This window comes from Lolium perenne, chromosome 5, assembly GCF_019359855.2.
Source record: "Lolium perenne isolate Kyuss_39 chromosome 5, Kyuss_2.0, whole genome shotgun sequence".
NCBI classification, from domain to species: Eukaryota; Viridiplantae; Streptophyta; class Magnoliopsida; order Poales; family Poaceae; genus Lolium; species Lolium perenne.
Genome location: NC_067248.2, coordinates 1,190,475 through 1,217,196, shown reverse-complemented (window position 1 = coordinate 1,217,196; position 26,722 = coordinate 1,190,475). Strand labels below are relative to the sequence as shown.

Below are 26,722 nucleotides of genomic sequence, written 5' to 3'. Positions count from 1 at the left end.
CCTAGGAACTGCCGCGCAGAGACTCGCCGAGGCCGACCACCGCACCGGCGACAGCCATCTGGTTGGCGATCTTGCTGCTCTGCCCGCTGCCGGGAGTGCCCATGTAGGCCTGCCGAGATGCGAGAAGAGCGGCGCGAGCCAGGCCACCACGGCCTCGTCCCTGCCGGCGAGGATGGCGAGCGTGCCGTCGCGGGCGCCCATGAAGCTGCCGGAAAAAAGGGTGTGTCGATGGCGTGGCAGTTGGCGGAGGCTCCGCTGCGGCGACCTCGGGAAGGATGGGGAGGAGGAGAGATTTTTTTTTAACGTGGAGGGGAGAAAATATTGGCTAGAAGCGGTGAGGCACAAACTGACTGACAAAACAAAACGGTGGGCATAAAATTCTCTAGGAAGCCCCACCACCATCTAGCAAGGTCATAGATACGATCACAATACCAAGGCAGCCCACTACTAAGAGCAATTCCAATAGTGTAGGCAGTTGCTGGCTATAAGCCAAGTGACATGTCATCTATAGCCAATTTAGAGCCAACATATACAATAGTGAGCTATAAAAGTGTAGTACTTTATCAATGTGTGGCCCAACTTTCACTCTCACAAAGTGCCTAGGAGCACGTGCTAGAGCTGTCTCTTGCATAAGAGCCCACTCTCCCTCTCTCTCATCCTCTCTCTCTTCCAACTAAGCAACAATATACTATTTTAATCCTTAGAGCCAGCTGACTAGGACTTATTATACTTGCTCTAAAGTCCAGGAACGGCAGGCCGGCAGCAGGTAATTAAAATTTCCTCAAAATGCTACACAACCCCAAACTGTACACAAGAAAACCCATGCAGATATCAAGCCATCCTACCACTATAAATTTAAAAGAAGCTCAAAATTCTAAGAAAAAAGGAAGTTGTTCACCTTTAATATAGTAGTTATGATCAGGACACCCAAACTGAATATATCAAACTTAATTGAGATCAAACCTTCGTTTATGTACTCTGGTGGTATGTACCCACTGCATGAGAAACCATATATGTTAATGTGTTATACTAATTGGACAATGCAGCCTTTATCATACAGAAAATGTAAGTTCACATGAAAATATTGGCTTACAGTGTTCCTAGAGCACTGTTTGTCTTTCTTGTTTTTTCTTCTAAGAACAGCCTTGACACGCCGAAATCTGCGATTTTTGGTGACATGTTCTCGTCCAACAGTACATTGGCTGGTTTTAAATCTAAATGATACATAGGATCAGGTTTTAGTTTCTCATGAAGGTATTCCAAGCCCTCACATATCCCCTTAATTATCGCATAGTGTGTATGCCAACTGCATGCATTAGATTCATCTGCATCAACAAACAAAGAGCATCCACAAGTTTGTGGCGGTTAAATTAATTAATTATTAACTTACTACCTCCTAATACAAGTAGAGCACCACGTATCATACCATAAATAAAATTCTCAAGGCTTCCGTTGCACATATACTCGAAGCAAAGCATCCTCCTAGCCTTCTCAGCAAATACCATCCTTCCCTTGTGAGGTACATATTCTCCCTTGGTTTCATTGCAAGAGCCAACTAACCGGACAACATTTTTGTGCTCTAGAATTTCAAGGTTGCGATACTCCTTTTCAAATTGCTCATCGTCAAGGTCTAAAACGTCTTTAAGCTCCTTCACAGCAATCTTCACTCCATCTTTATGCTCTCCCTATTGAACATCTCACATGCATGTTTTAATTTTCTACTTTTAGTGAAACATGTAACATGTATAAAGCAGAAAAGAGTATATGCATGATGTAATCGACCCGATACATATCTCCTCCCCATGTACAAAATCCTTGTATAACTGAAAACATAGCCTACCGAGACCATCGGAGCCACATCATGATCTTCTGTGTTTTTTATATAGAGGCTCGGCGTAATTGCTTTCGACTACAACATCTAACCCTCTGCATATATATTCCAATTTCAACTTATATCCCAATACACATATTCGGCACTAATTCTAACATAAACCACAAAAGTGTAGACAAAATTAATAATGGAGTAAATAATAAGTTGTTCAATGTATACATGAAGTGCGAGAGTCAATCAATCAACTTACATGCACGTGGAAATGCCTTATCTAACTATAGGATATTGTGTATAAAAGTATTAAATGATATGTAATGTCTTAAATCATACCAGGTAAACATCTCCATACGCACCCCCTCCAAGTTTCCGGTTCTTAGAGAAACCAGCTGTAATTTCTTCTAATAAATGGAGCGACATAAGCTTGGGATGCCCCACCGCGTTGTCCATGTTACTGCCTTCTCTGGTAATAAATGAAAAGAAAGATGTTACCTAAAAAAATGGCTAAATGCAGATACACGCAGAAGCAAGTGGAGGCACTAGACCGGTGAAAGTTGAGCTTGGAGAAACTTAAGATAGAAGATCAAATAGAAAGTGGCAAATTTGGCACTAAATTTGAACTAATGCCCCGAAACTTATTATGGATCGGAGGGGGTGGTACTTATCAGTCCAGGGCAATCAACCACTATCCAACAACCCAGGTTGCACAACTGCATGCAAGGAGATTAAGTGGTGAAGATTGGCTCGGAACACAAATAGCGGCAAGGAAGGAGTTGAACATAGCTTGCCAAACTGGTAGTGTTTTTTCACAAAATGTAATCGGGGCAGAAAATGTATACTAATATATATTTTTTTTGAACCATGCAGGAGAACTGCATGTGTATATTAAGAAGAAGAGAAAGCCAACAAAGTGGCAAAGTACATGAGAAGTTACAAAAGGATTAAAACGACCTCAACCAAATCTTGAAATAAAAATCAGGCGACCAACAACCTGCACTAAGAGGTGTAGCTACAACAGAAAGACCACCCCTCAATCAACCTGCTGGCAATACAAAACGGCCCTTGCTTGCAACAGCCCAGAATTTTGCATCTGTTTTAGTCTGATCTATAACTGACTGAATGGGTCTGTATATATTGTCAAAAACCCTCTTGTTCCTCTCGCGCCAGATACTCCAAGTTGTCAACATAACTAGGGTGTTCAATCTCTTCTTGTTTGTACCTTGTAGTCTTGAAGAAGCCTGTTCCCACCAGATACGGAGAGGGAGATCAATCGTAGGGATAACTTTCTGCATGTCAGCCCACATCAGAACAGAACTCCATATTATATTTATAACTGCGCATCCCATACAAAGATGGTTCGAATCCATCTCGGCCGAATTGTAAAAGACGCAACTGTCGTTGTGGGGTAGCTCACGCTTTGCAAGGCGATCAGCTGTCCAAACCCTCCCCCGGATGAACAGCCACGCCACAACCTTGCATCGCAGCGGCGCCCAAGCCTTCCAGATAGACCTCGCTAGATCGCACTTAAAGATCAAAGTATCAAACAGCTGATACCGTGCCTCTACTCTATACAATTCAACAGCAGAATGGCATCGTGCATGTCAAAATTTGGACTGCAAATGACCGGCGAGGTGGCACGACAAGGTGCACCCCAGTCTCTTAGTCCAGAAACAAAACGACGTTCAGATAGTCTCACACAACTATGCGACACAAGGCCAGATCTAACAACTCGCCGGAGACAGTTGTGTGCTCCCACAGAAATCCGGAAAAAACCTCCCGGCCTATTTGCTTGAAAAACTAAAGAATCTTTTTTTTTCGATAAAAAGAATATATTAGTAGCGCGAAGTAAAGAATCTTGGAAGATCAAAGAATCACGGATCTAAACAGCTCGGAGGAGATCGATGTCAAGAGAGTGAACCTGAAGATCGAGGGCTGCAGCATGAAGCAATGGCTCGTCAACGCCCTTGGGAACCGAATGAGCACGCACTATCTCGGTCTTGGGCTAAGAAGGAACCGAGCGTTGTGACACGGCCAGTTGTTGAGGTGCAGAAGCAGAACGGGATTAATTAACACATATATAGTAGTTGACTATTAAAAAGTTTATTTGCACCGGCCGCCTACTGCGCGGCATACTCCCAGCTGTACAGCGTACTTGGGCGTGTCCCGATCTATCCCAGTGCAGGTTAGGTTAAGAGTTCCTTTCATCTAGTGAGGTGTCACCGTGCCACTTGATGTATTTTTCTTGTGATAGATGTTGAAGGACGCCTTCTTTACACTTGCACTCTTTGTAATCTTGCGGATGAAACAATCAGTCACAACTTTGTCAATCAATCAGTCAGTGAGGTGTCCCTTCTCTGCTGGGAACCCGATCAGCAATGGTTGACCAATCAATCAGTCAATTTTGGGGAGGGCTGAGAACTGGAAATCTTATTCAGTCTCGTCTGGCAGGCATCTTGTTCAGGCAAATACCAGAGGAGACACACGTACTTCCAAAATCCGTCTTCCTAGTAGCGCCAGCTGGAATTACTGTCTACCCTGAACTGAACTGAAACTGAAACTGAAACCCAAATCCGTCCCGAAAGATTCTTGTCGCCAACGCCCTCGCGCGGCGGGGCATCCTGGGAGGCGCCGCCGTGTCCGATTCATGCCTTCTCCCCCTTGTTCAAAAAAAAAAAAATGCCTTCTCCCCGGCTTCCGCTTCTCCCACTGCAGGTACCTGCTCAGCCTCCTCCGTCCCGCCCTCAGCCGGTAAGCCATCGCCGTCCCCTTTCTACGACCACGCCCTCCATTTCCTTCAGATTTGCATTCTGCAACTTTGTATGAATGCGCTGTTCTGTCGCTCCTATGTACTGAAGAATTGATGCTACTGTTGTCTGCTGCTGATGATTCAGGGAGCTAGAGCTGGAGAGGCATGGGCTGAAGCTCCTGCCACTGAGTCCCTCGTCGTTCACGCCGTGCATCGACGGCAGGTACCTGCTTCTTGGCCTGGAGGCGGAGCAGAACCACTCGAAGATCGGCAAGTTCTCCAATGATTTCTTTTGAAGGATCTTTGTCTGCCAATACTCTTCTAGAGGAGTTTCTCCAGGTATCAAGACAGTAGACTATAGCTCTATAAGTACTCCTCCTCGAAATAGGCTTTCGCCCCGCTTTATAGATAAAGCCGCAACAGCCGAACCGATACAAGGTGGAGAGGAGAACCTCTTACAAAGCAGATCAAAGATAAAACAAAAAAGAACACAGAAAACCTAAACTTGCCACCGGAGACAGATTCACGAAACCAAGTCGAGTCGGGACTCCACAACGACGCCCCCAAGAGGGTAACGACGCAGCGCGCCGCCGCCGTCGAGACCGCGAGGTCTAAGGTTTTCACCCGGAGCCATACCACGGGGCGAATACCCACAACAACGCCCCCAAGAGGGTAACGACACCCGCAGGCATCGCCGCCGTTGGCGCCGAGGCGCTAAGTTTTCACCCGGAAGCATCCGCACACCGCACCCGAAACTAAGCCGCCCTTGTCCCCAAGTCAGGCTTCCGAAACATGATCTGGGAGTTGCCAAAGCCGAAGCGCCGCCAACACCAGGATCCCCCATCGTCTGCTCCTCGCCACCCCCATGACCGAAGAGAGAGACCACCACCACTGCCACGTTGCTCGCCGTAGAGCCACCCGCGCAGTCCACCTTCCGAGGCCGCCGCCCCGGCATCCCCACGAACTTGAGCCCATGGCTTGAACAGCACACCGCAACACGAAACGGGCAGGGTATGACGGCACCATAGCATGCAACCGTCAAAGCAAGTGGCAACCTAGGGGAGGGGATCCACCCTCCGCCACCAGAGGAGCACGCCGTCCGGACGCAGTAGCATGGCCGAGGAGGCCTAGATCAGGCCCGGCCGCCTGCCAGGCCACGATCAAGCCCCTTAGCCAAGCCGCCGCGCTGCTGCGCCTAGGCTGCCACCGCCATCCAGCTGCAGCTTCATGCCAGACCTACCCAAGCCACCACCGAGCCGCCATGTGCTAGCCATAAGCCATGAACGGCGTCGCCGCGACCTCACTCTTCGCAAGACGGCCCGGCCGAGACCGCACACCACCGCAAAGAAGCACCCCCGCCACGACGCCCGGGGACATAGCCGCGCCGTTACTGACGCCACCACGCCGCCGGTCAAGCCGGCCGATTTGTCGGCATCTCCAAACTCGCCACCGAACAGCAGCCAGAGCAACGCCTCCATCTTCTCCGACGTAGGAGGAACTCCGCGGGCCGCGCTGCCAAGGGCCGCCGGAACCGGGCCCACCTGGCCCAGATCCGAAACCAGCAATGGTGCAGCATGGGAGGGGCTCTGCCGGCGTTGGCCACATCCAGACCCTCCTGGTCCAGGACGAGGCCCGTCCGGCCCAGATCGGGGCCCGCCTGGCCCCAACCTGAGCGGTGCCGCCACCAGCATCTCCCCTCCGCCGCTGCCTTCCGCCGCTGCCCTTCGCCGCACGCCGCGTCCGCCCACCCCTCCGCCACGAGCCGCCGTCGACCTGCCGTACCGCCGCCGCTGGACCGAGCTCGAAGAGCCCCTAGGAGCACCGCCGCCGTCCGCTACGGCCCCGCGCAGAGCCGCAACGCGAGCGGGTAAGGGAGGTCCCGCCGCCGCCGGCACCACGCGGGCTTAGCCCGGCGGCCCTCGCCGGCGGCGGCGGAGGAGGAGGGAGGAGGGGGTGTGGAGGCGAGGGGAGCTAGGGTTCGCCCGGTCGTCGCCCGCGGGGGACGACCCGAGCGAAGCGTTTTTTCCCGTCGCAGCCGGAATTTATGTTTCGTTCGCTCTATAAGTACTTAGTTACAAGCATATTGAAACAGAGGAACTACATTGGTGGTGTGCAGTATTCTTACATATTTGTGTGCATGCACTATGTGCTGATAACCTTGTTTATTTTCTTGTATACTTTATCCATTATCCTTGTGTACATTAGCTTTGATGCCAAAGTTTTCTCAAGTAACAAGAAGTCATGATTGTGGGAAACAGACTATTCATAGCAATGCTAAATAGCAAATGAAAATTCTTACGTGCAAAGCTATCTATGGCACACATTGACTTTCAATAACTAACTTCTAATATTGATTGCTAAGTATGTTCTCTGGGGAACAGGCAACAACATAGATAACTATTGCTATTGATACCTGATAGTCTGCCACAGTTTCACTGTTGCACAAACATCATCCGTGAAGGTCTCCCAGAACACATTGGATCTGAAAAGTACTTAAGTTAGGGAACATTTCCTACTTGTGCATATATTTTATTCAACTGTGTTTATCTTTCTTCTGCATAACTGTGGACAAGCAAAAATCCGTGAGACACTGTTTTTTTAAATCTCTGTCCTGTTCATGTAAAGTAGGGCAAGGAAAATGATCTCCTAATTCACTCTTCAGTAGCAAATTCTGTTGTATTTATTGTTCCTTGCTTGTCATGCCAACTTGATACTCCAATTTGTTAACTTACATCTATAGGGTGAAGTAGCTATATTTTTGCTAGTAACTTAGGATAGTAAATAGCATGGCCATGCTAAAAGTATGATATGAGATGCCTGAGTTGTAGACTAGCCTTAGGAAAAAGCTTGTAGAGTTCTGCAATCACCTTTTCAGTATTAATTCTTGTTACATTTCTGTATGGAACTTTACTTGCTCTTCAGCATTGAGGAAATCGATGTAGCTTACAAGGAAGCTACAGGCGCTGTGTCATCCACAAGGGTTTTAATAGAAATGACGATTCCTTCAGTCTTAGATAAGATTATCTCTCCTCCAGGTAGGCCATTTTCTTTTGCTTCACATAGTTCCAGTTGTGTAAATTTACTATTATGGCATATTTAATTTCAATATCACAAAGGAGCAACAAATGTACATGGAACCTGCTCCATATACACTATATTTACAACTTTGAGTTCATGCATCAAGGTTATTTTGGATGTTTTTAGTGTTTTGATCTCACATATTGTGTGCTTCACGTGGAGTTATGGACTGACTCAAATTCCCTGTTTCACTTTATTCTTCGAATAGGTCAGCATCTTATAAATCTTTTTGTTCAGTACACACCCTAAAAACTTTCAGAAGGCAGTTGGCAGGATTCTACTGTTAAGAGTAAGTTGACCCTTCTTACATTTTGATCTAATGATGCACTGTACATTTAATCTTTGCCCCGTAAATATTGTTTACCCATGCCTGAACAGAATAGATGATGATACCCTTAGCCCTTGGGCATTGTGATCAGTCACTATCTACGAAGGAAGTTATTTGTCTGAATTTGGGGCCACCTACCAATCATTGACCATTCTGATTGACACCAATTTTAAGAAATCATTTGCTGAAAGGTGCTTCTCATTAATCGATGAGAATGCACCGGGCTTTAGCTCATCCGTGATATGTTGACCACACCTGATCTTGAAAGGGAGTTTGGCTTAACAGGTAATCACTCTCTCCGTACTGTGTGTACATTGTCTTTTGTAAGTCGTGCAGACCAGATACTATCCTGTATTCTTCCTTTCTATCAGTTTGAAAACTTAGCTAAGCAGAGACTATATTCATATTTCCGAGGAGGCAACATCTTTAACGGCGCAATGGGCTTGGACTCTCTCTTCATAGTGAGGCCTGCCAAGGGATGGTATGTCGGGGAGACATACATATTAAGTTGTTGTTTTGGCGCTTCTTGTACATGGAAATGTTTCCTTCCAAGGTTCAGAACTCATGCCTTTGTGATCATGACTATCCTTTTTTTTCGCTTTGTGCATTACAGGTCAGATTATAGAACCCCTTGAAGGGATTGTACCGCTGTGGCAGCGGTGCACACCCAGGCGGTGGAGTGATGGGTGCTCCATGCCGGAATGCTATCTCCGTGGTTTTGAACGATCTCAAGACACCATAGATGTAGTTTATGGAAAATAGAAATGGCAGGTGGCACTAGAGTTAGTGTTTCAAGCACAAGTCTGCAAAAGTAGCATGAGAATATGCGATGTTATTAAACCATCTGGAAATGACATTTATTCTTGTTAAACAATATGGTACAGACACTTCGATCATGCATACTTACATTATAAAAATGATTAAAATTTCCTGAGATAATTGCCATATATTTTTAAAGGGGAACAATGAATTAGATGAACTTTTTCAAGGTGATTACATTCGTTTTCTTCTCATCCGTATGGTCTTTTGAACGTTCCATTTGATCCTATCTCTCCTTTTTTTGAGGCGCTGAGCACCTCCACCTCCGCGTGCGTGAGGGCAAGATCACCGGACGCCATTGGTGAGATGTGTGGGAGAAATCTGTAAAACTAGGATGAGATGTGGCCCTTCCACCACTTCCCGCCTTTATATAGCGGCAGCAATGGCGGGAAGCGGTGGAAAGGTGGGAAGACGTAGGCGGGAACTGGCGGAACTGGCGGGAAGATATAGGCGGGGAAGATGTAGGCGCGTCTCGCTGCCAAGGCTGGCCCGCGGCGATTTTCCAGCCGTCCGGCGCCCCCGCTAGCCTCCCTTTCTACTAGGTTCTGCCTGGGGACGCCGGATGGAAAGTTGGGCTGCGCCGGACGAAAAACTATTTTAGAAGCCACGGTTGGGCAAGTTTTTTGCCGCTGACGCCCCCCAAAAGCGTATAGGAGGCCTTTGAGAGGGCGAGTAGAGATGCTCTTACATGAGGAATCTGAAGAAATAATGTGGTCATGAAGCGATTTTCCCGTGTACACAACCGCGCATACGGTTGTCACCCCTATTTCATGCGCCAGTGCCACTAGGGAGGATGCGCTAGTGCCACCCCTATTTCATGCACAGAAACAACAAATCAGTGTCCTACCCGTGTACACAACCGCGCATGCATGCTGATGTACTTTGAAACTATGCTGAACGCCGTGGTTAGAGGCCGAGGTGCACGGAGTCAGGCAGCAAAGAGCTCCAATCCAAACCCTACCGGGAATAATCCTCGTTTCGTGGGAGAACACAATGCGTATGATACGTCACAAACTCACAATCGCCCTCGGGCAGTGTTTCATTGCAGAGAAGCATGGACTCTTTCTTGCACGCACGTTTGAACATGTACGTTTAGCCACCGTTTCTGTTCAACTATGTTGCAGCCAATAGCTCGGAAGGGAGGGCTCCAATCCAAACCCTCCCGGGAATTCGTTTCGTGGCAGGAGAACACAAACACAATGCCTATGATAAGTCACAGATTACGGTTGGGCAGTGTTTCCGTAATTCCGTTCGCCTTTTGCGACCGTCGCGTCGGGGTAGAAACAAGGACGACGAGAGCAGATACATGCATGTTCTCTATCTGTTTCACGACACGTCGCACCAATTTGTTGGTAATTAACATTTGTTGGATCCTTTATTTCGATGATGATGGTATCCGCTAAAATTACAATGCGCCGCTGCAAAAATGTACATGGTGACTGATACAAAACGACCCACCAATACCAACCAAGATTCTCATCATACAGTCTACCGTTTCGACTAAACGTCAAAAGCCACCGCTGTCACCTCGCTAGATGCTGGATCTTTGTGGAAGATCAATCGATTTCCATGATTGCAATTCCCTTGTCACATAGGACGGCAATGCTACACACATATGAGCTCCAGTTAGAGAGAGAGAAAGAGAGATACTACTGGAATCTACAAAATTAAATTATGTGAGTAATAACTACAAGATTTGTAGGAGCTTGGCTTACCTTTTTGTCATGGCAATGTATGCGAAGCCCCGGACATATCCCAAATTAAAGTTAACCCTGTTCCCATACCTGCCAAATTGTAAACCAAGGTATTCATCCACCGCTGCCACTTATTTTTACCTTTGATGCATGGCGTCATTATGAAGGAATGGGAAATGCAGTTGCAATGTTTGCCGGAGTGAAAAATGTTGGCTAGCGTAGGGTAATAAAAATGGTACCTGTGAGTTGTTGAATCACAAAAAGCAACAGTGTGGTCCTCTGACACTGTAAGCAGAATCGGACGACCTGAGGGGCCTTCAACCACAGCAATATTGCAGCCATATTCTTGGAGTCCGTTGATATGTTTAATACATGTATTTGATTGCAAATCCCAGATCTAGCAAAAACATGGAGCTTGAGGCGGCACAACAAAATAATTTACACATGCATCATTAGTAGTACTACATTTTGCTTCTTTTTCCGTGAGCTCTGCATGTGTTGCTATAAAAAAATATTGAAGATGTCATACCTGTGCAATCCCCGCATACTCAGTGTATGTAACCAAATACTGCAAAGCCCCGCCCGGGCAGAAATAATCAAGACCACGAGCAAATCCTTGATCGCACTCGAATGAGGCGACAGGAGTAGGAGAATCCATGTTCCACATCTGTCAATCTCAAGCATCAGTACGAAATTATTAGGGAAATTGATATGGAAACTGCTCTTATACTAAAAAAAAAATCTACACCAACTAATTAATGAACCTTCATCGTGGAGTCAGGTGAGCGACTAGCAAAAGTGTTTTCGGCAGTCTGCGGGTTGAACTTGACTTGATACACAGGGCCCGAGTGTCCTTGGAATGTCCGCATGCACTGCCATCCAACCCCCCAGTTCCAAAGTTTGATCAGCTTGTCATGGGATGCAGAGAGCACTAATGGCTCACTGGGGTGAACCGCCAGTGAGCTGACGTCTTCCGCGTGACCCCTAAAATACTCCAGCTTCTCCACTTTTTTTGTAAGAATAAACGTGGATAAATCCTACACTATCACCGGCCACAAATACTTGCAGCGGCTCAATGAATTTAGCTGCCCCAACATAGAACAGTCGCGGAAACACCCCATCACTATTGAGGTGGATTGCCATCACTCTTGTCTACATAAAAATGAAAAATGCTTAATCAGTTCGGTACATGTCCTCTTCCACTGTTCTAATCTATATTTTATTCACCAGTTTTTTGTTGATCGGGTATTTGGGACGAAGAGAAGTACTGGACATGATGTTGGTCAAGAGTTGGCTCCTATCATTTTAGTTCCAAATCAAACTGCCATGATAATTTGTTTTGGCAATATATTCTTGCCAAGAGCAATTGTGGTGTCGCTGCCAATAGGTGCCACAAGTATCAGGTACGCACTTCTAAAATTTGCCATTTTCTCCATCTGCATAGATGATTTCCCCTGACTGTACTGATGTTTAAGCAAGTATTGACAGGAATTGTAGTCGTTTTCTACCAGATTGTACCTAACAAGCTCTTTATAAGCATAAAGATAGTCTTTCTGCCGTAAAGATATTGGTTGAATCGCCATGACACCACAGTATCTTGGCAACATAGCTTGTGGAACTTTGTTTGATTACTTTTATTTTTCTCATCTTATTGATTGCAGCATTATCTGGGAAGAGGAAGCCATGACAAGGTGCAGCAGTTCATGGCCATAACCGGTGCAAGGTATAATTATCTTTAATATTTGGACTGGGATTCAGTGCTGACTTGTTAGTTTTGTTTATTATAGATCTTTGCTTCTCTACATTAATTATAGCAACTTCTTAAGTGGTGATGCTGATGTCGGTAGTTAGTTGGTACTCCTTCTGTCCCAAATTAGGATGCATATTTGTTTTTGTGAAAGTCAAACTCTATAAACTTTGATTAAATATATAGAAAATTATAGCAACATCTACAACATTATCTCAATCTTATTAGAATCATCATGAAATATATTTAATATTATACGCATTTGGAATTATAAAAATTGATATATTTTCATATATAGTTGCACCAACTTTATAAAGTTTGACTTTGACCAAACCTAATATGCATCCTAAATTGGGAAGGAGGGAGTAACTAGCAAAGAAATTTGCAATACAATACAGTAATATCAATGTTGAACTTATTGAATCTATCGTTTGGGCTCATTAAGAAACACTAAAATTTACCTAGCTAGCACCCTTCATGTTGATTTGTCGTCCGCAGCCATCCGATCGTATTTGTGAGCATCCTAGATCATCTAGTCACATCAGACTGGACTATTATGGCGCAACCCATCCACCTCAGCCAGACCACCCATCAGTGGGCTGCTTCTCTGAAGATTGACCTGAGAGTTTTCTTATGAGCCGGGCCGATTGCCGATGGGTTGTTGGTCAGCCAGCATGTTTTCCTGCCGATCGGCCCTCTTGGATGACTGAATGGCGCAGGCCCAGCTTAATTCTGTTCGCCCCCTTCTCTGCCCTTCACTGCGAAGTAACCGGGAGTAATTAGGCGGAAGCCAGGCCGCCTTCCTTCCATTATTGTTGCTCGAACATAGGCACGTTACTCTGCATGTAGCCGCCTTATTTGCTACTCCTCAATATTTTTTTTGCTATATTCCTCTTTATATGGTGTGTGCTCCATCCCTCCCGGTTGCCCATATGTAATCTCGCCTCAATATGTCTTCCAGTCTTATCAATTGCTATCCTTACTGATTTCTTTTTTGTTTGCTATGGCGGGTGCGGACACCTCACACCTGCGCTTTCGTGGCGCTCCATATATGCCTTCGTGGAAATCGAAACCGCCCGTCCGGCCATGATGAGAGGTAAAAAACCAATCACAACTTATATATTTCAGGTGTTGTAGAGGCGCACATGGGAGATGTTCGAGTCGCTCGGAGGGGAAGTCTACGATTGCAGGGTTGGGTGAGACTTTGAGAGAGATGTTGTGCACGTGCAAGAGGAAAACCTGCCGGCCACCATGATGCTTGTGCTCTCAAGATCAACGCAATAGCGCAGAGAGAGGATCATTTTGTAGCATATGGAATTGCCGTTGGAGTTTCCTGGACAAGTATCACTGCTACTCTCTCTCTCTCTCTCTGTACCAGTTCAATGAATTGATATTTATTACTACTTGGTTGATCTTCTATCTCCATTTCTACACGAGTTCGTATACATAGTTAAGCTTTGAAATTTGGGGAAAATACTTCATATGTAAGAGATTAATAGTCATACACGCAAATTAGCAAGATAGGTTATTTTCTTTGTCGGGCATACCAAACTCTCAGGGGCCGTTTATCTTGGGGATCTGGTTATGCATTTGGAGTATCATATAATTCCTTGCTCCAAGCCTCCAACATGGCACTAAAATAGTCTCACATGTGTCTTTAAATATTGCTTTCGGATGTACTGCCAAATTTTGAGCTGCATAATTTGATGATATTTGCAATATTCATGGTCACTCTGAGAGGATACTCACTTCATCTGTATGATTGATCGGTGGTGCTATTTTTCTATTTGCTGGGAGATGTTTGGTGCTTCTTTTTTATTTGTAGGTGTTACATAAGCCACAAGTTTCTTTGATGGAAACTGATTATTTGAATCATCCCAGGTAATTGAATCAAGTTACTTCCTGGTACATGGGTCTAAGGACCACTCTTGCATTCCTTTTGTCTTTGATATTTACTCACTTTAAAATAGCACAATGCAGAAATCAAAAGATGGTTGACAATCGATCAATTGATGGTCCGAGGAGAATTTACTACGATTCAGTTGGCAATGAGTGATCTGTAGTGAAACTTCTGAAAAGTTCCAGAACTTGGTAAAGAGAAATATATTTTCAAAGAATGAGACTATCAACTAATATGGTAATGATACAATCAAATCGATTTCTCTCGTAATCTTTTGGACAGATTTTTTTCCAATATTTGCTCTTCTTGTGTCAACACAGCTGGAAAAACTGTTGATAATTTGTTGGAATAGTTGTACTTAGGTTTGTATTGTACTCATTTTGCGCCACCCCCTTTTGTAACTACTCGTCCCAGCTGCCGGAAGTTTGGAACGTGTTCACCACTCCATTCTCTCATCCATCGCGCACTGGCTCTTCCATCTCTGCTCACCTCGCCAGTCATCTCTGACGATATTACCCCTCCACTGCCCAGCCCGGTCACGATTTTGTTGTTGATCCCTGAGGAGCCTTCCCATGTCTAAGACTAGTCACAATGGGAAGTATCATACACTAGTATCATGCACATGATACTAGTTTATGATACCACCTCCACGTTGTATAGTATCATAAGATAGTATCGTAGTTTGATTATATTTAATGTTTTGTAGAATCTCAATGCAAATGTGTGTACATGATGTATTTGCCATTAAATTTTTTAGTTTTACGTGCTATGATACGGTATCATATTATGATACCACTCTCATCTCTCACCTCATTAATTGGTGTACCACATCAGATTTTTGCCAACATGTCATGTATGATACTACTTATGATACTCCCATTGGGGCTAGTCTAAGTTCGCATGCAGATGGATGCTTTGTCCCACCACGCTCTGCGTTGATAAGTTCCGAGCTGGATGGCCCAGTGCTTGTGTCAGCGTTGATGACATGGTGGTCATGGAGACAGCATGGCCTCCTCCTGCCCATCGCTACGGGAGAGTTCCTAGACCAGTTCACTGCTCAGGTGTTGGCACGACTGCTTGTGAATCATGCAGGTGTGGAAAGTGAGAAAAAAGAAGTCAAAGTTTAACGTTCTTCATGACCACTCGCCAGGGTGAGAACCTGCCTATACGACGCCAACCTGGCGGCGGTACATTACGATGTAGGGTTTGTGGCCTCATAGACCTCCTCTAACGAGGCTTTCTCCTTGTTTTATAAATAAAATCACACACGGCCGTACCAGTACAAGGTGATGAGAAGACCCTCCTACACAACATATATCAAATATAAAATAAAAAGTATGAGAAGTAGAAAGACTTGCCACCGAAGACACCAGAACGATACCGAGGGAAATCAGACCTCCAATTGATGCCCGAAGAGGGTAATGATGATGGTCAAGGGTTCTCACCCGGAGCCCTAGACCGATGAACGTACCCACAATGATGCACGCAAGAAGGTTACGACACCGTAGGCATTGCCACCATTAGCATCAAAATGTTGAGCTTTCGCCCAGAAAAACCTTCGCACGCCGGTATTTTGGACCAACTACTGTCCCCGAGCCCGGGCTCCAGATTCCTATGTGAGGGTAACTATTGCCGACACGCCATCCACCGCAGGATCCCTCAAATCCTGCTCCTCGCCATCTAAATAACCAAAGAAAATGGCCACCACGATGGCCATGTTGCTCGCCATAGAGATGCCCAACAATCCACCTTCCGAGGTCACCGCCCCGACATCCAGCGCCCATCGCGGGAATGATAGTACCATAAGGGTGATAGAGTAGAAATGGTAGGGTGGCTATGGCTCCAAGCCCTCCAAGCTCGGGTCCAGGTAGCAAGTAATCAGAAAAGGTGTAATGCATCCCGCAGCCATCGACGGATCAGCAAGTGGGAGAAGATCAACCGCCCTCTACCGCCAAAGGCAATCCCCGATCAGATGCAGCATGCAGAGCCAAGATCATGCCTAGGTTAGGCCCCTGTCAGGTTTAGATAAGGACAAGTAGCACCGCCGCCGCATTGTAGTGCTATAGACACCGCAGTTCACCTGCAAACCGTCATGATCCATAGCAACAACCAACACCATACCCTTCTCCCGGCCACCTAGCTTCCGTCTCGCCGATTGCATGACGTCGCCACGGTCCTCCACTACAGTAACACGCACATGTCGGTGCCTACGACCACCCGGGTAGGGCCAAAGGACCACCATATATTCCCAGCCACTCTAGCAAGCCCGTAGATCCAAGCATACCATCGGGACACCGCACCACCAGCGGCTCGATAGATCAGCAACCAAGGCGTCACCCTGTGGCCATATCTCACTGCCGACGCGCCGTGTTGCTACCACATGATCCCCATGTCCACCAAGAGAGATGAATGTCCTAGCCCTATGGATGGAGGGGCTACAAAGCCAGTGGCAGAAGGGGCGACACGTCGCTGCCGGTGGCCGCAATAGGCAATAGGTCGTCCTCTACGCAAGGGGGAGTTTAGGGTTGGGGCATGGTCTCCCCTTGGTCGCTCTAGGTCTCTCGCTTGGAACAATGCGAGCGGAAAGGGGTAATCTCACGGAGGGGCACAATTCTTGGCCTCATGGATCTGGGTGCAAAATTCAATGACTCTAACCTCGCCACGTACCTCGACATGTTCTGCGGATCTCTTGCACTACATGTGATCCCCCGACTTATTCTTACAATATTCCCATGGTTCAGCTAGTATTTGGGTGTCGGTTTCCTATAACCCTATCACCTAGATCGGGGGTGTTGCGCACTACTTTTGTGTCTAGTGTGGGTAATATTGGGAGTAATTTGCATGTGGCATCTAGGTTGCTGTGTTATTGCCGCAATGAACATTTTTTCCTTCTATCTTAATGAAAATTAGGGCCCCAGCCACGCTGCTACTTTAAATATCTTGCATTAATAGGATTCCGCTTATTTTTATTTATTTCTAGTATTCCAAGTAGAATATTTTATGTGAGTTCACACAGTTTTTTCCTCTAGAAAGACAAATTCACCACCCACTGATGTACCCCAAGCATATTCATTATTCAAAAATTCAGGTGACGATGCCGAACAAGTGGGCAAAAAAACATGCGGTTGTCCGCATCATGATGGTAAATTCACCAACCTATCTCAAACCATATGACCAGTGACGGAAGCAAACGAAATATACACAACTCTTAGGTAAATCCTTCAAGAAAGGTTCATCACACGTGCAGTGCGGTGGCGATGACGAGTCCAACTGCTGGCCGATCTCATCATTTTTATTATGAAAGATGAGCTTTGAGCCACCGTGTTGAGCAAGGGTATGGCACAAACACACGGAAATATTTCTTGGTCAAAGATCTTGTATTTTCACTAGAGTGTGTTCATTCTTCTCATCGAATATCTCACTTCCATTAATCCTTCTAACGGTTTACAACATCTCGGTAGCCCAATATTTCTGGAAGTCATTCTGGAAGCAGGAAGCATCCCATACTGCTCTACTTTCATTCAGTGTCGCACCATATTCGTCCCACCTCATGTGGCAATAAATGGTCATCTTCGCATTCATGCCAACAACATGCATGGCATGATGAGTCAACATGATATGCCTCACATAACAGTTAACGACCCAAATCGACCCAATCTAGAGGTGGAGAGGGCGTCCCATTGCGTAACCGACCTCGGAAACTCTAGTTAGGTAATAATAAACGTTTAACTTAGGTCATTACACTAGTAGAAAACATGGCTTATGTTTGGAGCTGCCCGGAGCTTTAGCACCGGTTGGGCTACGAACCTAGACTAAAGGGTGCTTTAGCACCGGTTCGAGCGGCTAGGACGTCGCAGGGAACCCACATGGCTTTAGCACCGGTTCGTAAGGCACCTTTAGCACCGGTTTGAGCCACGTGGCAGGCGCGAACCCTTTAGCACCGGTTCGTGGCTCAAACCGGTGCTAAAGGTCCCCCTTTGCACCGGTTTGTGGCTCAAACCGGGACTAAAACCTAGTGACCTTTAGTCCCGGTTGGTGCCACGAACCGGTGACAAGGGTGACCATTTGCACCGGTTTGAGCCACGAACCCGGACTAAAAGGTTGACACCCATTTTTTCCTCTCATGCCTACCCCACCCCCAGAAAATACGTCTAAAAACCATAAATGATAAAAACTTCAAATTTCAAAATCCTTTGACATGCATGTACCTCACGCAACCAACTTTTAGGGAAAATTTGAGTTTTGATGAGTACGGACTCAAAAAAATGTGTAATATATAAAAAACTATGTACACAAAAAGTTACATCTGATTTCAGCCGCCGTAGGCTGTGTCCACAAAATCTTGCTTCTCAAAATTCCAAAGGGAAATATGGAAGCAGGGAGATTTTAGATTTTGTCCAAAAAAAGAATTTTTTTTTTTGAAAATTTAGAATGTCTTTTGTTGCTTATTTCAGTTTTTAATTATTTTGAATGTTTCACATTTTTTTGGATTTTTTGAATTTTGAATTTTTTTTATTGTTTTTTGAAATATTTCGAGGTTTTAATTAATAATTGAATTATGTATAAATATTATTTGAAATTCATTGTTGCTTATTATTACTTAATCATTGTTGTTTATTTTTAAAATTATTTGGAATTCAAAAAATAAAATCATGTGTTATCAAAGTCTAAGGGTTAATACAGTTCATAGCATACTATTATCAAGGAGTTGCGAGCGCAGTCTTGGGGGTATGTACTTTGATATGAGAATATGGGTGATTAGAGATTAGAGTGGAAATTGTCAAACAATTCAAATATCCGAAAATAGAGAAATTAAAAAAAAATCTGAAAAATAAATTCAAAAAAATTTCAATTTTGTTTTCAACATTTCTAGCGGAAATTCTACCAGACCTTTAGCACCGGTTCGTGGCTCAAACCGGTGCTAAAGGGTCCTCCAGGCGCAGCACATGACCCGGGCCACGTGGAACCCCTTTAGCACCGGTTCGGGCTTTAGTCCCGATTCCTTTGCACCGGTTGGACAACCGGTGCAAATGGGACTTACAAACCGGTGCCAATGCCTCGGTTTCTACTAGTGTTAGTACCATTCTTTGTTTCTTTGAGTAATTCAATTTAGAATGAATGATATACGTTATATAATACTTTTGACATGCATTGCACATTGAGCTGGGAACGACAGAAGGATGATATTACATACCTGGTTCTGGTGGTTCCAAATAGAGACATTGCCATCATAATGACCTAGCAATATCATGAGCGACACATATGGATACTCAAATGTAGAAGTATATATAGCACAAGAGTGTTTACATAATCATTCCACAACTAACCCGGTTAGTCATTCCATAACTATATAACAACTTGTCAACATTTGTGGTGCCTCAGCAACTAGTATAACACATAAATGTAAGAAAACATAATCATTCCATGTATGTTAAATATAGAAAAAAATTCAAACCTCATAACAGAAATCTAAAAGTTCGTTTTTTCAGTGTACAAAAATAGTTTGCGTTGCCTATCCCATATTAAAAAGGACTCTCTCGAGTTTTGTAAAAGTCTTTGTTTTGGACATAGAAAATGTTATCCTTTCAGAAGATTGTTGCCTTTCAATATTTGGAATAAATATCCGTTGCATATATATGGTTTGTTGGGCTTATAAATATACAGCGGGAGAAACTAGTGGTGAAAGTTGAGTTTTAGAGGCTCCACCGATGTCCAAATCATCCACACATAGGAATCTGAAGGGAGTATATCCCATGAGTTATTGTTGATTATAAGGTTTAAGGGTATGTATGTTTTCATGATTCTATGTAGTTGTAGTTCCATTTTCAACTAATCTTTGCTGACTTTACTTGCTGATGTTTTTTGTGAAGTGCATATTGCATTTGTTATACCAATTTTTGGTTGAGTAGATAATTATACCAATGAATTTTGTTGTAATTAGTTAGAGATGTGATGTATTAGCCATTAGATTCATATATAATTAATTGTCATGTGGCATCGATTTTGATTAAGCATTTCTGCTCTGCATATGAAGGCTTCAAAGATCCAACATTTGAATCAGAGTCTAGTGTGACCGGTTTGTAAGACAATGCGTTCAATGGATTAATCTTGTTGACCAGTGACTCATTTATTTTGGCCACCTATATGCCATTGTTGAATTAAACCTAGTGTGTTCGGATTGGACTTTGACGTATTTATTCTACACTCTAACAATTCTTTTGAAGTCGTCTCATTTTCTCAAGTACCATATAAGAGAGGAACCATTTTTGAATGTGATTGAGCATTAATTGAGCATCAAGCAAGAAATAAATTAATCCTAGAGATCATGCCCCGTGTTTACCTAGATATTAGGCATCTCATAGTTGTCTAGGGGTTGATTTGGAGTTTCCATCTTGTGGATCCTCCTTATGAAGTCTGTGAAGGTTTGAGAAACACCTCAAGATCCACCATGATGACAGGGCATGTTCTTCATGAACATAGCTTAAAGAGAAGAAGGTAATGTCTTAGTGAGTTTGATATGACGAGTGTGTTTGGTTGGCATCCTGGATACATTGTGCCTGGCCTGGAGCCTCCCTGAGAAGTGCCTACAGAGTGTTTGGTTTCTGTACTGAACAAACACACGCTAGCTTGGGATGGTGATTCTGAACCTTGCTTAGCCTGAAATTTGACCCAGGAAGAACACTTAGCCTGAACCAGGCGAACGAGTTGTGTAGCCTGGGCAGCAGGCTGGCTCTAACATGTCCATATCATCGAGGCTTACATATCTTGATAGGCGCATGACAATGACAAAAAACTATTTAATAATGGATCAAGCCAGGGCAGTAACCAAACATCCGTAGCCCAGGCTTGCCACACCAGGTAGCAAACACAAAATTACCAGGCTGGGTGCCAGGCACCTTCTTTTGCTAGGCACGATCGCCAGGACACCAACCAAACAGGTCCTACATCCCTAAGCCTCACGAACAAAGACATAGATTAGCGCCATAGACTTGAGCTTAGGGATACGTCTGATGTCTTTCGGTTCTAGCACTTTACTTACTTGCATGCTTTATTTTGTTCTTATTTGGGATAGTTCTTGCAAGTTTATTTATTGCTTTAGTTTAATTAGCTCTAAATAGATTAGATTTTGATAATATCTTATTCACCGGAAGTTCTTGATAGACCTCGGTCTTTCATGTGCCTTCTACATATCGTCTTTGCCATATGTAACATCCCAGATTTTAGGTTTGGGTAATGCATCAAGCATTCATGCATATTTTGAAAATCATTGTGAAGAAATCAATAGTCAATTCAAAATTTCCAAAAGCTATTAGGCATAGCCTACAATAATTATTTTGAGTATTTGCTTTGGACAGAGAAGTAGTATCAGAATGTCATAAAATAGTATTTAGGATTTTGAAAATTTTCAAAAAAATTATTCCAGTCAAATCGGGGTCCTAAATTAGATTGTACAAGAGAAATTAAAATAAGAAAAGGGAAAAAAGAACTAAAAAAGGGCCGGCCGGGTCAACTAGCCGGCCCAGCCACGACAACGACGCGCGCGTATAGGCCGAGTGGCCGACCGAGCATGGCCCATAGTATGCTGACAGCTGAGGCCCGCAATCGTCCAGGACGAACAAGACTTCGTTACCGACTCGTTTTTCCGCGTTTTTATCTTATATTCCACCCCGTTTCTTACTCCCTTTTGCACACATCCTCGTACGATTTGCCCTTTAAAAATATCTCGAAACCCTACTCCAAGAGCTCGGAATCGATCTCGCCGCCACCGTTGTTTTGTGAGCGAAGGTTGACGTATGCACTGATCCGGAGCGCCCATGGCTCGCCTTTTAGAACTAAGCTCTTCTCCCTGCAGTACAACGTCACCCTAATTTTCCCCCCATCTGTAGAGCATGGTAACGTCCGTGATTCGTCGCTGGAGTTTCATCGGAGTTCACGAACTCCATCCGCTCGTAGCCAATGTTTCGGGAAGGAGGAGATGCCGCCAAGAACACCATCGTGACCACAGTGACGATCCGACGACCGTCCTCTACTTCTCATATTTTGAAAGATCGCCGGAGCCGCAACCAACGTCGACAGTCCGACCCTCACGTTGCTAGTCGCCGTCTGTCTCCGTTTTTTGGGTTTAGCTCCCAGATCTAATCTCAGCCACCTATTTTCTTTTAATCCGACTTTATATTTTGTTGATCCGCATGAAGGGTATTGTCTATTAGCATCGCGCCACATGGGGGGCTGTTTTCTGAATAAACTTGAATTCCCGTATTTACTGGAACTTGTAAAATTCATTGAAAAAGATCTACAAGGCTGTTTTTCGTAAATATAATATATATGGATTTAGAAAATTGTGTAAAATATTAATACATAATAAAAACCCAATTTTACTATAATTTAATTTTCGTGAATTTCAAACACTCTAATGGAGTATTTTTTTGACATAACTTAAGTTCTACAAATCCGATTAAGTTGATTCTTTCTCATCGGCTTTTAAATTTAGGTCTCTATACATGAACCTGATACCAAAATTATTTAAGAGATTTTTGAAAAAAATCTACAGAATTCGAATTTAAATACTTAACACACTATAAAATACCTTTTTTGCATGCATCATATGTTATTCTAAATAACCAGGAAGGCTAATGTGTTTAATTGTGAAAGTTAATAAATTATCATGCATGCATATATTGTTTTTATTACTTTGGTTATTGAATGTGCAATTGTTTGCCATCGTTAGATTGCCGGAGTATTATTCCTGTGATTGCGAAGAGTGCGTGAACGACAAAAATTAACGAGGCAAGCGCCACTTCATTGTCCCATTATTTTTATATGCATTTTGTTGTTGTTTTCAGTGCCTATGCATGTGTACCATTGTTTCCTAAATATATATTGCTATGCTATGGTTCCTATGTGTCATGTCTTTACTCTATTATCCTTTGTCGCCATCGTATTGTACAATTCTTAGAAATGCTATTTTTAGATACATGGGTTGGGATCAATATCATGATGTGGTGAGGTGAATGAAGAGTTATGTTTTTTTGATGAAAACAACTGAAGTTAATGAATTGTCCGGGAACAAAGTGGCATTGATTGATTTATGTTGAGTGGTTACACCGGAATCATGTCTATGGTCATCGTGTGTATCACACTGATGGATGGCCACCTAGGACTTAAGAGATTTGACATGTTTCTTGTTTAGTAGCATATTTGTGTTACCGTGTGTCTGATGGTATGGGCTAATACTTGATCTAGTAAATTGTGGTAACTCAAATCCATCGTGACCAGAGATGTAGAATAGAGTAGGTTGATACGTCACGTGGGCAGTTTGGTTTATTACTTCCTAATGGTTATGGATTGGACTTCTCCCTAGCCTTATGCAAAATGTGTGTAACGGTAAATGGGGCAGACAGGGTCATACGGGAAAAGAGCACACACATCTCGAGAGTGTCAAACTATGTACTTAGCCGCGTGCCCGGTTATGGAAAACTATGTGTGACTCTACTTGGAACTATTCGGAAGATCTCATCTTTCCAGTTTCTTAATAAAACTTATTGGGATAAACAATGGGTTAGGAGTATACGAAGCTAGGCCACCATATATCCATAGTCGGGGTATCCGTTGAGATCAGTTCATGGGGTTATGCTAGTGTGTCCTTAGAATTGATAGGAGCACCTGATAGATTCCAATGTGTCCAAAAGATGAATTTTTAAAAGTTAAAAGGTATTTTGAAAGTAGGAGAAAACAAAATATTTTTTCCGCAAATGAGTCTAAACTCCACTAACTAAATAATAATGTAGTTGCTAGGTGCCATTTATATACATCAAAAAGTGATATCTTGCCAATACAATTTCAAATATATTGATCATTCGTGGTTGTAAGGTTTCATGGTAGTTCACAACGATCAACATCTCCAGCTGAAGACAATTCAATGGAACATCGGATAAACATCTCGATCGCCATTTTATCACATCTATGGATTCATTTGTGTGTTTGTGTTACTGGATACTTGTCCTAAAATGATCTCTGGTGTCTCTAATATTTGTTATGTCTTATTTTGGACTATTTAAATATTGTTCTATGTATTTATACGTTGATTGCTTCTTTATCCCGGTATTGTAGCCTTTCATTGTTGATCGTAACTCTCTAAGTAGTCTAAGTAATCAGTTCCTCAGGTACAAAAAAATCACAAGTGAAATTCATGAACACGATTGGAAATTACTGGTGGCTGAGTATATTCCCAACATTTACGATTGTTGTTTATTTCAGAAAACGTCCAATTTATAGGGTGTTAATTAACAGTTATTTGTTGTGACATAATGTTAATTAGAGAGGGTGGCGATGATGATCTTATGAAGAACGTAGCCATAATAAACTCGATATAGTATGGTTTGTTCATGGGACATGGCTTACTCATATTTCTGGATTGAGGTCTAGGAGATTAGCTCACACTATGTAAGAAACAATTAACTCTCGACTGTGAGTATTATGAAACTTTTTCAATGTCAAGACTAGAGCATCACATCATTATTACGACGATTTCTCTAGCCTAATAAGACTACATGCTATATTCTCACAACTTCTCCACGTATGAGGGTACATTACTTGTGTATGATTTTCCGGCGAGTTTTTAAATAGCGCGCTATCTCTTAGCTATAGTGGATTTATAACATTTACGGTAAAGATAAGCACTTTTAGAATTAAATAGAATCTCTCGCTAATAGCTCGCTAAATCGTGCTAAACATAGTGTTACTTCTCCGTTAAGTCCAAATATTTTAACTTTTAAATTTAAAAGTTAGACCTACTCGTGTAATATGCATTTATACACTACTTTTATTATTACAATCATCATGATTGTTGAGTACAAGTTTGTATTACTGAATTTCTTGTCAAATTTTTAGATGATATGAATGTTTGATGTCTAATTTTTCTAGGAGTTTTCTTGTTTTGTAGAAAAACGCTAACAGACTTAGCTCCGCTATAGCTTCCTTAGGGTCTAGAAAATATCGCCGCTAAGATGCATAGCCTGCTTTCTTAATCTTTGTTTTCCGGTCTGTTTTTACTGCAAACTAAAACAAAATATTAGGTCTGTTTTAATTCGTAAAAATATTCTCTTGTTTAAAATAAAATAAAATAAAAGCAGTCAAATGATAGACAAAGTTTTGACCCAAAAAAAAACTAGTCCAAATCTACCTACCCCTTTGACCTCCGTCTTTATTTTCCAAACTCTAGCACCAAATCAGACAAATTTCCGCTCCTCTTTCCTCAATCCCAGATCTGAATTTTTTTGTCACTTCATTCCTCAAAATTCCCTCCAAATTTCCCTTCGGTTTATCCCCCCCCACGTGCTTTTGTTCCTCTCCGATCTTCCGCCGGCATGCTTCTTCTCTTGTTCACGTCGAGCTGCGCGCAGGTCGAACGCGCTCCAATTCTTATGTTTCGCCGGTCGCGACCGACATCGTCTTCCCATTTCCTCGTGGCAGCAACATAAGCGAGCTAGAGCTTCACCGTTACCGTCCCTGCTTGTTTGGTCCCTTATGTTCGGCCATATCCCTGCCGCAGCCTTTGCTCGCGCCGTGCCGCTTTACCGCCTTCGTACGAGCAAATCGTTCACCGCCTTCGTCTTCATTCACTGCCTTCGTTTGTTCTTTCCGGTGACCATGTCCGATAGTCCTACAATCTTCTTTTTGGCGCGAGCACTACTTCATTGTCGGCAACTACTTCTCCCCTGACATCCGCGATCTACCGCGTGGGCGCTAACTTCTACCTCTCGACATCGCCACTTGAACTACTTCCGCAACATCAGTTAAGCTGTTAATTACGGACGTGATTGGTTGCTCGCGAGCCCGTTTCCTATATTACACGGAGAAAAATATTTCCTGCACATCACACTTCTTAAAGCAGGCTAGATACGGTTAAAAGTTAACCCGTTAGTCATGCTCGATTCTACCATTTCTCGGCGTGCAATTTCAGGCAAGCGAAAAAGTGGTGGCAGTACGCATAATCTAGATCATTTTAGTCTTTCTCCCATGTACAAAACGGTGGTTCAATTTGACATAAGCTCTACACGAAAAGATGCGTCTTGATGTTGGGAATCCATTCCCGTGACCGCTTTTTTGTTTCGTCGAGCTTTTGAATGTCTATTCCATGCTCGTTTCCAAGCTATTTTCGAAGAATTTTGTAAAATTCATCGCATATGTTTGACCTTTTGAATTTTCCTTCGAGGAGTAGCTACGCCTCACCATTTCACACAACTTTCGTATTCATAGTTTTCCGTTTTAACATTGGTAAACAAGCAACATCTTCCTAATACTTGTACGAAGTTGTAGATCTACTCGTCAGTGAATGTCAAAACCGAAAAATTTGAACACGAAAGTTGTGTGAAATGGTGAGGCGCAGCTACTCCTCGAAGAAAAATTCAAATTGTCGACCGTGTGTGAAACAATTGACAAAATTCGTCCAAAAAACTCCAAAGGGAACACACAATTAAGTTTAAAACACTGGACAAAACTACGAACCGGTCACGGGAATGGAATCATAATGTCGAGGACAAGGACGAGGAGCATCTTTTTCATGTAGACTTTATCTCAAAT

General features: G+C 43.5%; 2 protein-coding genes and 2 long non-coding RNA genes across 8 annotated transcripts in view; 2 read left to right on the top strand and 2 right to left on the bottom strand.

Annotated features, from left to right (window-relative positions):
• Positions 1 to 50: 50 nt before the first annotated feature.
• On the bottom strand, positions 51 to 3,925 carry LOC127319782 (cysteine-rich receptor-like protein kinase 40). 2 transcript variants are annotated; one of them, XM_051349768.2, is made up of 6 exons: positions 3,747 to 3,925; positions 3,048 to 3,114; positions 2,162 to 2,291; positions 1,427 to 1,685; positions 1,094 to 1,325; positions 51 to 995 (listed from the first exon to the last, which is right to left on the bottom strand). In XM_051349768.2, exons 3-6 carry the CDS (start codon positions 2,276 to 2,278, stop codon positions 875 to 877), a joined length of 729 nt encoding a protein of 242 aa, XP_051205728.1. In that variant the 5' UTR covers positions 2,279 to 2,291; positions 3,048 to 3,114; positions 3,747 to 3,925; the 3' UTR covers positions 51 to 874. The 2 variants fall into 2 exon arrangements, with proteins under 2 accessions (XP_051205728.1, XP_051205727.1); XM_051349767.2 differs by lacking the exon at positions 3,048 to 3,114 and having other exon boundaries at positions 3,747 to 3,919.
• A 2,710-nt stretch (positions 3,926 to 6,635) lies between these two features.
• Positions 6,636 to 8,854, top strand: LOC127319785 (uncharacterized). The gene is made up of 4 exons (XR_007862680.2): positions 6,636 to 7,609; positions 7,861 to 7,941; positions 8,031 to 8,461; positions 8,594 to 8,854. It is a non-coding gene; the product is annotated as an uncharacterized lncRNA (long non-coding RNA).
• A 1,290-nt stretch (positions 8,855 to 10,144) lies between these two features.
• LOC127319780 (cysteine-rich receptor-like protein kinase 44) overlaps positions 10,145 to 26,722 on the bottom strand; it is a 115,875-nt gene continuing 99,297 nt past the window's right edge. For all 4 annotated transcript variants that reach the window (XM_071819697.1, XM_051349761.2, XM_071819699.1 and 1 more), the window contains 2 exons: positions 10,515 to 10,583; positions 10,145 to 10,404 (listed from right to left, as the gene is read on the bottom strand). In XM_071819697.1, coding sequence (XP_071675798.1) covers positions 10,356 to 10,404; positions 10,515 to 10,583 — 118 coding nt within the window. In that variant the 3' untranslated portion in view covers positions 10,145 to 10,355. The remainder of the gene's footprint in view (positions 10,405 to 10,514; positions 10,584 to 26,722) is intronic.
• Positions 11,744 to 13,245, top strand: LOC127319786 (uncharacterized). Its single transcript, XR_007862681.2, has 3 exons — positions 11,744 to 11,896; positions 12,155 to 12,347; positions 12,603 to 13,245. It is a non-coding gene; the product is annotated as an uncharacterized lncRNA (long non-coding RNA).